The 12644-nt window shown below is 35.8% G+C and overlaps 1 protein-coding gene across 1 annotated transcript in view; it reads right to left on the bottom strand.

Annotated features, from left to right (window-relative positions):
* Positions 1 to 12644, bottom strand: part of ADCY2 (adenylate cyclase 2) — a 202186-nt gene that overhangs the window by 39339 nt on the left and 150203 nt on the right. Inside the window, exons 14-15 of the mRNA XM_085052161.1 lie at positions 11875 to 11972; positions 6033 to 6117 (exon numbers count right to left, since the gene is read on the bottom strand). Of these exons, the coding sequence (XP_084908287.1) occupies positions 6033 to 6117; positions 11875 to 11972 (183 nt within the window). The remainder of the gene's footprint in view (positions 1 to 6032; positions 6118 to 11874; positions 11973 to 12644) is intronic.

Consider the following 12644-nt stretch of genomic DNA (forward strand, 5'->3'; position numbering starts at 1 on the left):
ATTTTACCAATACTGATGTTGGAAATAATAAAACCAAGAGAACTAAAATTCAGATTTTTTTTACATGCTCATTTGCACTCAGAGTTGAAGAAGACACCAAAGTTTAGGCCCAAACAACTTGCCGACAGCAATTACACTGACCTGAGTTTGGAGAAGGGGAATTTTGCTATATAAACACAAGCTTTTACTTTACATACTTACTAATGCTCCTAATGTTAACAAAAAGGACCAAAGTACTTCTAAAATAAGTACTGTAACACTAAGCTTTTGAATTCCATGGTGGCACCTGTAAATCTAAGCCAGGCATTTTGAACCATACAAAATGCATTCAAGTGAAAATGAATTTATATACTCAATTTATATGTCATGCAACAGGCTGGACAAAATCTAGAATCCTGAACAAAGAAATAACAGCAAAAACTAAAGTCAGTATCACATTTTTAATTTCACCATACTTGGCAGTGTAAATGATGACAATGGGTCATGGTAAAATGGTTCACTTCGACTGTGTCATTCAAAGGAAACAACATGTCAGTGACCTGCATAAATACATCTTTAGGCAGGCAGAGTTCAGTCCTGGAACTTCCTGTGCTTCTTTCCTCATTCAAGAAAATGTACAGTCACTGCGTTACGTGCTATTTTAAGTTAAGATGTTCTCAGTCCCTCCTATCAAAGTTTTTCTTTTTCTCAGAAAGTATTTAAAGAGCCGCTGGCTTTGAGAAAAATCAAACCTGAATGACATTTTAAGGACAATGCTCACTGCACTGAACTAAAGGAAGGAATTGTGAATGCTACATTCTACGTTGAGCAAGTCTTGATCTCCAAGTGAGATGCTAGCACATCATGGATATCAACTCTCAGGTAATACATGTTAAAACCCTTGAAAACAATCTGGATGCTCTCTGCTTTCCTGCATTTTTAATAACCGCGGGGAAAATTTTTCACACACTAGACTGTTGTTATTAGGAAGCACACCTGGGTATTTCTTTATTTGAAAGTAACTTACAATGTCATAATGGACAAAGACACTAAAGGGCAGCATTGCTGCATTAAAAAAATTATTTAATCAGAGTTTTTGGCAAAGGAGACATAAGGAACTCGTGGTTTTCACCAGGTAGGCAAGTTCTTCAGCTGGTTTCAATCATGTAACTCATGTCATAAACATCTAACTCAAGAAGCTGAGTAAGAAAAAGGGTTATTGTTACTGAAATCAGTACATTTATAACAATTCCTGAAGTCTGAACATGGTACTTAAGTTAGTGGTGATGGATTTGCTGTTGTAGTGCCTGTGCTAGAGGCTCATCAGAATGTCTTTTAGGATTGATGAGCCTTTTTCATGGACCCTGTTGTAGGTGCCAAAGTGCCTCATTAAGTTCTCCCTGCCTCTCACCATCCCTGTTTTAATTTCCAAGCAAAGTCTTATTATTGAAGGAACTAAAGGGCCTACATTTTTCATGTATATCTGCATTAAGAGACATTCACACCAAGGTAAAATTCCAGATTGAAAATAATTTCCAAGTAGTGCTGGTGCTGATATTCCTTTCCTAACAGAGCATTTAAATACCTTAAATGTACAGAGTCCTTCTGACTGCTAAGTATGAGTGCCAATTGCTTTAAAGTGAAATACAAATCACTGCAAGAAAAGGTAAAGATTTATACACTGGTGTGGTGTAAATAATGCGCTCTCTTCTGGCAGGGACAGGACTGTTCATGTACTGGCTGCCCTTCATCAAATGCTTTGGTGACCTCAAATCAGAACATCTTTCTCAGCTGTGAAGCCAGTTACTTTCTTCTGTTTGTTCTGTTGGTATTGTGTTCTGCTAATTCCATTACTCAATTCGGTATTTAAGAGAGACAATAAACACGTTCAGATGAGATAGTATTACTTCTGTCTTCTCTGTTAGCTTAAGTAGTCAAATTGGTTTGCAAGGTATAAAAAAACCTACTTCATATAAATGGAAATTAACTGGAACAAAGAGTATGTCATATCAATTAAGTGCATGTATGTCCCAGGTAATGTAAAGAGATTTTTGAGACAGTACTTGCATCAATGCATAAGGAATATCTGCTTGAGACTAATACTTCTTTGGCCAGATACCTCAGCTATCCCAAAATTCTTTCCTTTACATGCTTAGGCTGTTTTGTTTTTCTACTGAATACATTACATTTTCCAGTGTATCATTTAGGTACCAGATGTCTGCTTCCCGGAATTCACCGCAGGAGGTAAAACACATTTAACACTCATCAGGTCTGAGGCATTTCACATGCATTCTATGAACTCACCTATACTTCAAGCAGATCAAGAGAACAGAAAATACATGAGCTGAAGGACAATCACTGTTCTCTATCCCTCTACTCGGAAAGGAAACTTCCCAAGGAGAATTCAAAGAAACTATTCAAAATTAATTTAAAAGAAGAGCCTACATTTAAAATATGAAAACGTAAGACAAAGAGGATCTTTATGACCAAGAATACTCATAATCTTAACTCTGAATATGGTGACTATCCAAAAAAAAGGATACAAAAAAAATGAATAGGGCCAAAGAAGTAATGAGTACATAAAATATATAAATTCCTTTCAAGTTTCAGGATATATGTCATTTTAGCTGGGATTGAGCAAGATTTAATGCCTATGGACAAATTATTGTTATGTTTGAACTGTCAGCTCTCCCTGCCCTTGGCCTGTGTGCCCAGGACCAGCAGGGAACAACACACCACAAAGACAGGCTCTGGAAGTCTGAAACTTCCTTATTTGTACTACTACTGTGCTGCATTGTTTGATGGAAAAATTCCTATTCTTCTCTAATGGCTGATATCACCACACCAGACTGAGCTGGACCACACTGCAGTGCTGCTGAACAGCAGAATCAATTAATAAACTCAGAGTGAAACAGTGAGCATAAATCTCTTCTTACAATATTGTAATTAAATTCCATAAGAGCTAGTAATTTTAGCATTACAGTCTGGATGGTTTTTTTTTTTTTTCTTTTGCCAGTGAAATGAAAATAATACCGAGAAATTTGTTCAATTTTGGTTTTTTGTGGGACTTACTCTGTGGTGGCAATGGCGATTTATAATACGTGAAGACTGAGAGTGCAAAATGTCAAAAGCACTAAGACAAGCACATAGCACAGTGATAGCCAGGTGTCCCAGTGTGAACCTAGATTTTGCTGTCTGTACTGGCACTTCAGGTCCCGCTCTATAAACCTTGTAACAGTCCTGTAAATATTTGACTACTACTGCAAGTTCATGTACCAGGTGCCAGTGCTCACGTTGGTGGTGGGGCCTGACCCTGGCTGGGCACCCTGGGCAAGAAACAGCCCAAAATGTTGGGCAGAGAGAGAAGAAGTGAACAAAAAGAGAGAAGCAGCAGAGGGAGCACCAAGGTTGGAGGAGTAGGCACTCCATGCTGGAGCAGACGACTGCACTAGAGCCCACGGAGGACACGTGCTGGAGCAGGCGGTGCTCCTGAAGGAACTGCAGCTTGTGGAGACCCTAAAATCAAGCAGGATAGAAATGTGAAGGGAAGGACCAGCAGAGAGAAATGTCTGTGTACCAACCACTCTCCACACTCACTTGGGCTGCCTGACAGGAAGTAGAGGACTCTGGAGCAGAGGAGTGAAGCTGAGTTTTGGATAGGGACGAGTAATGGTGTGGCTTTAATGTTTGTTTTTGTTTCTTACTGCCCTAATCTGTTCTAATTGGCAATAAATTACATCGATTATCCCCAAGTTCAGTTTGCTTTTTGTATGAAAGTAATTGGTCAGTGATCTCCCTGCCTCATCTCAAGCCATGAGCTTTCTCTTCCTATTTTCCTGCCCCATCTTTCTGAGTGAGGCAGAGTGAGTGAGCAGCTGGGTGGGTGTCTTACCCACAGCTAAGCCACCACAGTTCATCTGTCAGGGCCAGACAGACACAAAAAATGTTTTGGTGCATTTTTAGAAGAGAGATATTTGGTGATTTTAAACTCGGTAATTGTGTGCAGGTGCATGTACACACAAGCAAATCCCCATTTACTGCATGACTTCTATAAGGGAATTCAAAATGTACCTCTTTAGAAAAAGAAGTGTGGAAAATCCCAAAATAAACCCAAACCAATTCAGCCTTACGATGATAAAGCCTGATTTCTGTTAACACTGTCACTGTTGTGTGAAAAGTCAGATATTGATAGAAGGTTCTTGGAAATCTTACACTTTCTCTTCCACAAAGAAAACATTCACAGTTATGGATCAGATGGAGTAACAAATATGCTACTGAAATATAACATAGAGTGTCACTGTGGTTAAAGCTGCAAAACAATACTTGAATTTTGACACGAAGGAAGAAATCTTGCAGAGAGAACATGGGAAAGAAAAGCCTACTGCTTCTTTTGTTAGCTGCTTCTCACCCATCACCTCAAGAACTACATCATGCTCATGAAGCAAAGACAACACTGTATCAGCTATGGTCCGAACTTTCTGAAACCTTCTTAGCAGCATAGCTTCTGTATGAGAGCAGCTGAACTCACAAAGACATGGACATAAATAACTCCTCTTCAACTTATTTAGGTTAGAACATGACAACTGGCAAGTCATCAGAAATGCAATGATATGTCCCCATTCCTGGGAACTATTCACAGTACTTATGTGACATGGGCAATAAGGCATCGAAAATAGGTCTTAGATATTATTCAAGTGGCACAATTCCACAACTCTGACTTGGGGTATTGCTCAGCCATCCCTTTTAATGCGGAAAAATGTGTTTGTATTCCTCCTAAGTAACACTATAAATAAAAGCCCCAGAAGAGTGTATATGCCAGCACTTCTTGATGCCATTTCATTAGCACCTCTTTTTCCTACAGGAAAAGGCTGGCTTTTCTTTGAAGGATTTTTTTTTTAATTTCCTTTTTCAAGAGCAGTATTCTGACTTCATCATTTTACTCTCAATTTACTATCAATAACAAACAGCCATCAAGTATAACATTACATGAGAAGTGATTTTTGCTGTTAAGTAATAGCAATACCTCTAAGACCTCACTTTAATGATTAAAACTAGTTAAGACTATCATTGCATAATATTTGAGATTAATTCCTGAGAAGTGGCAGCATCTCGAACTTATTGGAAATACAACTGATTAATGTACAGAAATGTACATTAATTATATTTTCTTACAAACATATTCTGGTTAATTACAAGCCTCACAAAAGAAGAGAAAGAAATTATAAAATCCTGCTTCCTCTGTTTCTGTCTTTAATTACCTTTTCTTACTGTTTTACTGCATACTGAAGTAATTGTCTTTCCCATGTGCTTTTTCATAAAAGATCTTTCAGTTTTCTCTGTGGGAGCTCATGAAAAGACAGAGAAGGAGAAGTGGGGATGCCACATTTAGGCTGGATTCACTTACAAATCTTGAAACTCCTTATTATAGATGGAGTTCTATGTTGGATCTATTTGAGAATAACTGAAAGGGGGACATGCTGAAATGCTGAATGGTTTGTGCAAATATTGAATTAAATTCTGAAATTCAGAGCAATACTGCATACACTAATAGGCATTATAATAACACCTGGACTACTCAGTGCCACAACTGGAAATTTATTATAACTTTTTTTTATATTTCAAACTAAATTTTTATGGTGAAATATTTTTTAACTCAGAAAATGGTCTTATACAATACTTAAACAAACACACAGTTCCGCAAATTAAAGCATTTATAAAACAAGTCACCTCCTGTAAGCACAGTAGCAAAAAATTTTGAAAAGGCAATCTATCAAACAATAATGAAAATCTCTCAGATGATCTAGCTTCATATGAGAAACAGAATATTAGTGTCAATACAGACAACCACTGCATTGGCATTTTCTGCTTTTCAGGTAAATGAGGACATTTCACAGAAAACCAACATGGACAAAACAATGTCTGCAGAAGGCTGAGTGTGCTGAGCCTTTTCCCTTTAACTGCTACTCTGCAAAGGCAGAGTGACTCAGCAAAATCAGAACACGTTATTTCAAAGAAACCATTAACTAATGGGTTAGATTTCCTTGAATACCTACCAAAAGCTGTCCAGCAAAACAGATAAACAATATGAAGGAAAGCAAGAGAAACGCAGCCCCAAATGAAATTCCAAGTATAGATGTTCTAGAAAAAATGGAAAACAGGTATTAATTTCCTTATTGCACATTTGTAGCAAAACATTTCTTTGTCTATAATACTGATGATGTGAGAATTTACTATGTGCAAGCTGCAACTTCCATACATCAACACCATGGAAAACCAATTCCAATCCTCACTGGGGTGACAGGAATTTCCCCTGCCATTTTCGCAATTCAGGAATGTTTGATTTGGTATTACCTTTGACTTTGCAAAATTATTACCATAATGGAGAAGCTAATACAATAATGGATTACAATAATGGAGAAGCTAATAATTTCCACACATATACTGACAAAGTAAATTAACAGCAGCAATGTTTTGTTTTGTTTTGACTTTAGGAAGCCTATATTAAAGAAGATACTTATTGCTTTACTTTTTTATGTTGTTGTTTTTATAATAAAAGAGTCTAATAGATATACAAAATAAATTTTCTGGTAGTGTGCATTCACCCCTAAAAGGCAAAAAACAGCACAGGCCAGTGATGTCCATTTTCAGTGTCTTGCAGCAGAACCTGCAATATCTGTGATGCTGATCATCCCTACTCAGAGCTCCAGTTCCTCCTTTTGTTGTGTATTATAAACAGGAAGATCTAGCCAAAGCAGCATCCCTGGATACACAGTGCACAGGGATACAGTAACAATCTGTGCATTCATTCATTCATTCATTCATTCTGCAGACGTGGAAATCTCTCTATAGAAATACCATAGTAGAGCGTAATTTCTACATCAGGCACCATGTGAGAGCTTCTTTGCACATCTGTCTAGGGAAAGATGCAGTGCAACCTAATTATGCTTAATGAATGCCAAGAGAAGACCAGAAGCTCTGGATCAGCAGAGTTGTTTAAGCAAGGGAACAAGATGCAGTCATGACGTCCCTTACCTGAGTGTCTGTTTTCAGGTTCACTCCCAGATTTAACACTTTTACAGAATTAAAAAAATATTTCTCTATTCCTTTGATCACCAGCAAACAGAATTAAAAAATATCTCTCTATTCCTTTGAGCATCAGCAAACATCTTACTTTATAAAACATTATATCATGGAAACATTAGGAAACATTTTGATCTGTTTTAACAACAGTGTTATATAAGCTATTTTTAGGAAAGAACAAAAAATCATTAACATCACCAACCAATCTGGTCATTAAAAACATTTTGGAGAGTAATTGATGAACTTCCCTGCCAATCATCAAGAGAATTTCTTATATGTTAAGTCTTAAGCATCAGATTTTGGGAGCTGATGAAAAACAAACAACTGGCAATTCACAACATATATTAATTATGAAAAAATATTTCTTTTGGAAGTCATTTGAAGATCATTATTGCTTATGAATGCATGTTCTCCAAGACTTTCTCATCAGGAGTGAGACAGTAAGCTGTATATCAAAGTATTAGCACTAGTCTCTGGTCTTAGGAACTGAAAATCCTGTAAGCAACAGAAGAGACGAAAGAAAATGAGAAAAAAAAAAAAGAAACCAACCCTAGGAAACTAGAAAGAAAGTCAGGAGATAAGTAAAAGGTTTGTTTTTTATATATGCATAAACACTTCCAATCATATATATCCCTCATTAACATTCAAGGAACCATTCCTACATTTCAAACTATAGCTATTCTTTCTCTGATATGAAGAATACAAAAAAGGAGCCTGCACACCCTAAAAAATTACTCAACACAAGAATAACCTTATCAGTCAAGTATGTAGTGCATCCTTTTAGAAGAAGGAGTGAAGATGTTTGTGAGAGAAACTGGAGAGCAAGAGAAATAAAATTAACATGGCATAAAAAGAGCTTATGCAAAGAGTGCTTAATCTCCCAGGCAACAGGCAAGAACAAAAGGTCTTTGTAGCTGTTCCACATAATCAATGATGTTATTGAGGGGGCACAAGAATTACAAAGCAAGGTGAACAGGACAAAGAGAAAAGGACTGAGGATAATGAAAAGTGGTATCTTAGAATACAGATTTGAGTGGTGAAACCAGAGAAAAACAAGTAGTATTTTTGCTCCTCACACCCCATACTTTTCTGGGAACAGCAGGACTTCTGCTTCAGTTGGGCTAAGACAAAATAGTTTCATGCTGCTCCTAGAAGAAAAGAAGTGAGCTGAAAATGCTGTATAGGGAAGAAAAATACTAAAAATTAAGTGCCACCATCAACGAGTCTAATTTGAGGCAATGATGGTAGGAAAGCCATAACATGATTTATTTTTTGTCACTGGAACTTTACAAAACCAGTACAGGTCTTTACAGTAAACTAATCTTGCTTTTGTTGTGTAGAGTTATCAAATCCATTACAATGACATATTCAGGCAAAATATTTAGTCAGAAGAGCACCTGATATGGCATAAGCCAGGTAAGTTTTTACCTGCCTCTTCTGTGCTTCAAGGAATGACCTCATTCTACTCTCTGCTACAGTGCCCCACCAGAAACCCAGACAGGACAACCCTTGACCATAACCTACAGAGGGACAGTTTAAAACCGAGGAAACAATATCACAACTTCCCAGGCTTCAGGTAGTTCCATGGCTAAATAATTTTTGATCTTAGCTAAACTTGCATTTTTCTGGTTTCATTAACAAATATCTGTTTTGAAGAATCCATTTTTATCAGTGGTACAAGACTGGAAAAAAGTATTTATACATATTTATATCTTGTTGGTAACAATTTAACTGAAAAACAGAAATTTATTTAGGAAGATACTGAAAAATGCACAAAAGAATGTGGTTTTTTCTACAGTTTTGTAACTTTTCGGAGAATATGTGACTTATGGCACAGTTCCTTTTATGGGATGCAGAGAATTTCCTTAGCTTGTCAGGTAATTTATATCCATGTTCAGAGCTATTGGACTGCAAATTCTCTTGAGGTGATAAAACCATAATGAAACCATTGCAAATGATGAAGCCACTACAAGCCAATACTGAATTCAGACCTTTTTGGCATCTAGTAAGAGCTATTTACTTCTTAAAGCAATTGATACTTTCACTAAGCCATTGAAGGATTCAATGGAGGCTGTATGGCAGTTTCAATGTTAAAACAACATCAATTCAGTTTTATAGTTCCACTTGAATTGTTGGGTTTTCTTTGTTTGTTTGTTTGCTTAAATACAGCAGAAAAATAGCTAGTAATGATGGTTTTCTTTCATTTACACCATCTGATAACTTACATGCCTACTTTTGGAGAAACTTTTAAGTACTACCTTTCCTATGAAGAAATTCACTTGTGCCTGATCGAAAATATTATATTAAGGCCTCCTAACCACAACTGTTATTTTGGCATAACTCAGGACAAAAGGACAGAGTTTCTTGAACACAGCAGCCTCAGAGGGTGAAGACTTGGGAAGAATCTTAAATGTAGTCCCTAATAAATCCCTTGCTTGAATACTGTAAGAAGTATCTCCTGTTTAATAGAAATAAACTTTCATCAATTCACCAGTTTGCATTTCAAAAAACCAACACTACCACTTCTGTGTTAGTTGCCTGTTTGCTTAAATAAAGAGTGTAGGGCTGTTGTGAATTACTAGAGATACTTCTCTCACTTGTTAAACCAAGAATTCTAGAGAGCAATTGCAGGCCTTTTCCAAGGAAATGTAATGATACAGATTTGCTTTCATTTCAATGCCAATGAAGACCTAGTCCTCATCATACATTTCACCCCAAGATATTGTTTTCTTGATTAAATTTATAATTACCACTTTGTACAAAGCTTATTATTAAAGCAGCACATCATTTTACTGACCCCAAGAAAATTGAAACATTAATAAATTATTTCAGCCTTGAAAAAATGTCTTGTGACCATGAAGATATTACTCAGTGCCTGCAACTTGCTGAATGTTATTCATCATCAAATATCTCCAAATCTACTTTTAAGTAGCAGGCTGTGTGCCTGCACAGAAATCAATGATATTACACTACTGCAAAACCAGATTAGTGGAATAGTGAATCAATAAAACCCAGTGACAGATTTAGTTCATCTCCCTGTCTTCATTAGATCACCATTTAAAATCCTGTAGAACTTTTGGAAGAAAACAAAAAGGTAGATAGAATTTTAGTAGGAAATAACATTTGCAGCATCGGAGTATGTTCGATTTAAGTTACATTGTGATGACTACATACACTGGTGATCTTTCAACTTTTTTTTTTGGGGGGGTGGTGTTGGGTTTTTTTAAATTTGCAATGCTACCAATTTTCCAGAAAAGATGCAGGTGCCTGTATATTACCTTGCCTTTCTGTCTTCTATTTTTGCATCTCTTAAAATAATCCACAAACCACCTGAAGCTGAATACCATTCATGTTGGTAATACCTGATTTTACGCTTTTGCTTTTACAATTTAGTATGCAGCCTTACAAAAGGATCGTAAGACATTTAACATCTTTTGGTAATGAAAATGATAAAGCATATATGTTTTTTGCTCTGAATACCAGAAATATTAGCAAGCTGGAGGACATTTCTTTAGCTGAATACAGCTCCCTAGAGTTCACTGATACTCTGATATATTTTAATGAGCTAAACAATTGGTTTAAGTGACATAGTAAGGATAAAGCAAAAAATGAGCATTTTACTACATGCAAGGTAGACGATAAATCTAGATTAATTTTCATGACTGAAATCAAAACCAAAAAACAGATTCAAACATCATACTGCTGGACAGGAGTAGTTAGATTCACCTTTGGCTTTTGGGATCTGGCAAAACATGAATTTCCCTGAATTAATTCCTTTGCTTATCAAAATACAGTATGAATCTGTAAAATAAAATTTTGCATGTGTCTTAATTTTGTATTTTTAATAATGCCCGAAGTCAGAATCAACCATATGCAAGATACTGCTGAATGCTTGGAAGAGTGTCCCTTGACTTGTGCCTCCGTTTTAGAAATTAGCTGGGAAACTGCTTCTGTAACATCTGAATAGCAGTCCATAAAATTTTATATAAGTTGCAAGTCTGCAGTATGGAAAGTCACTTTATAATGTCCTAACAGTTTCTTCTGGCTTTGAATTAAAATGTGAGTAAATACTACAGAACAAGACCAATCAATCAACTGTGGTTACAAATAATAATCCTAAAAGTACTCTACAGAAGAAAGGACTACAAGTTAAGAAATGCTGTATGACAGGGACTATGAAGTGTTGGCTTTAGAAACAATTCCTATAAAACCAATACCAACTTTCCACTATGTAAACAATCAACAGCAAAATTTAATTTTAAGAAGTCTAATAAAACATCCTTTATTTGAATTTTCTTCCAGTTTTCAGCCTTTCTAAAATATGCACAAACATAAATCATCTCATAATGTATCAGTTCGGGTTAAAAGAATTATTCAAGAAATGGATTTTAATATTCTAAAATTATTTTTATAAATATATACTTTCTTTCTATTAATGCTCTTTTTTCATGCTTAATATAGCAGTTTTATCACAGTGATATGTCAAATATATTCATTTATCACATTTCCAGATCCATAATCCGTTTTTTCCCACTACAATGTCCAACTGTCACATTTCTTTTTAATTGCAAAGATAAAAACTAAAAGGAATGAAGAATTTATACTAATGGTTGGCACAACACTTCTAACAGTGCCTAAAGTTAGAAACAAGCCTAACTTTAAAAACTGGCTGAAATGCCCAGTCTTTTCAATTTAATTTCCATGAATTGACATTGTAATCTTACAATTCCAAATTTTTTTTACTTCTTTTTTTTTTTTTTTTAACACTAATGAGCAAGTATACATAGAAACACGCTGACATTAAATAACACTTACTTTGGCAACACCAGAATCTGCACAACAAAAATGCAGAAGAATATGAGACAGGCACAAGTCACGTAATACTTGAATGCAGGCAGAGTAGTTGCTCGATACTAGAAGAAAATAAAAGCAAATGTAAAAAAACACAATTAGCAAAGTGGATGAAATATCACCTAACAGAATTTTCAGCTTAAAGATGCACACATGTATAGGCAGATTTTAGCTACAGTAAATTTCCTGTTCTTCAGTGACTTCACATCCACTCACACAGGGCTAGGGATTATCTGACATAGTGTTAATCCTTTTGCTTATTGAAGAACAGCCATGTCAAATGCTTTTTCCTTGTTCCTCCACCAAACAGACTATCCCAAATTCATAATAAAAAGTTTAATTAACAAAATAATCCCCCTCCCCCCAAAAAAAGAAAACCCACCAAAAAAAAGTGAAAACATATGTTAAAACATTTTTAGGAACTGCCAACCATTCTTCACTGATTCCAGAATTCTTTATGATTAATTCCTCGCACTGATTTTCAATTATTGATAAATACTGAGTGAGCTGAAATAATGAAAAAAAAGTACCATTAATTTATACAGGAAACTTCTGAGCACAAAAAGTAGCAAAGCATAAGCTATGGTACAGAGCATGGCTAGCAACTACACTGGTATTTCCTGAACCTATATTATTACTTCAATTAAAATATTTTATGTCTTTGTTAAAAGGCCTCATATGTCCACTGTTATTACTAAACACTTGATATTCTTAGGAGAGAGTCAATTTGATCT

This window comes from Lichenostomus cassidix, chromosome 2, assembly GCF_008360975.1.
Source record: "Lichenostomus cassidix isolate B80296 chromosome 2, HeHo_3.0, whole genome shotgun sequence".
Lineage (NCBI taxonomy): Eukaryota > Metazoa > Chordata > Aves > Passeriformes > Meliphagidae > Lichenostomus > Lichenostomus cassidix.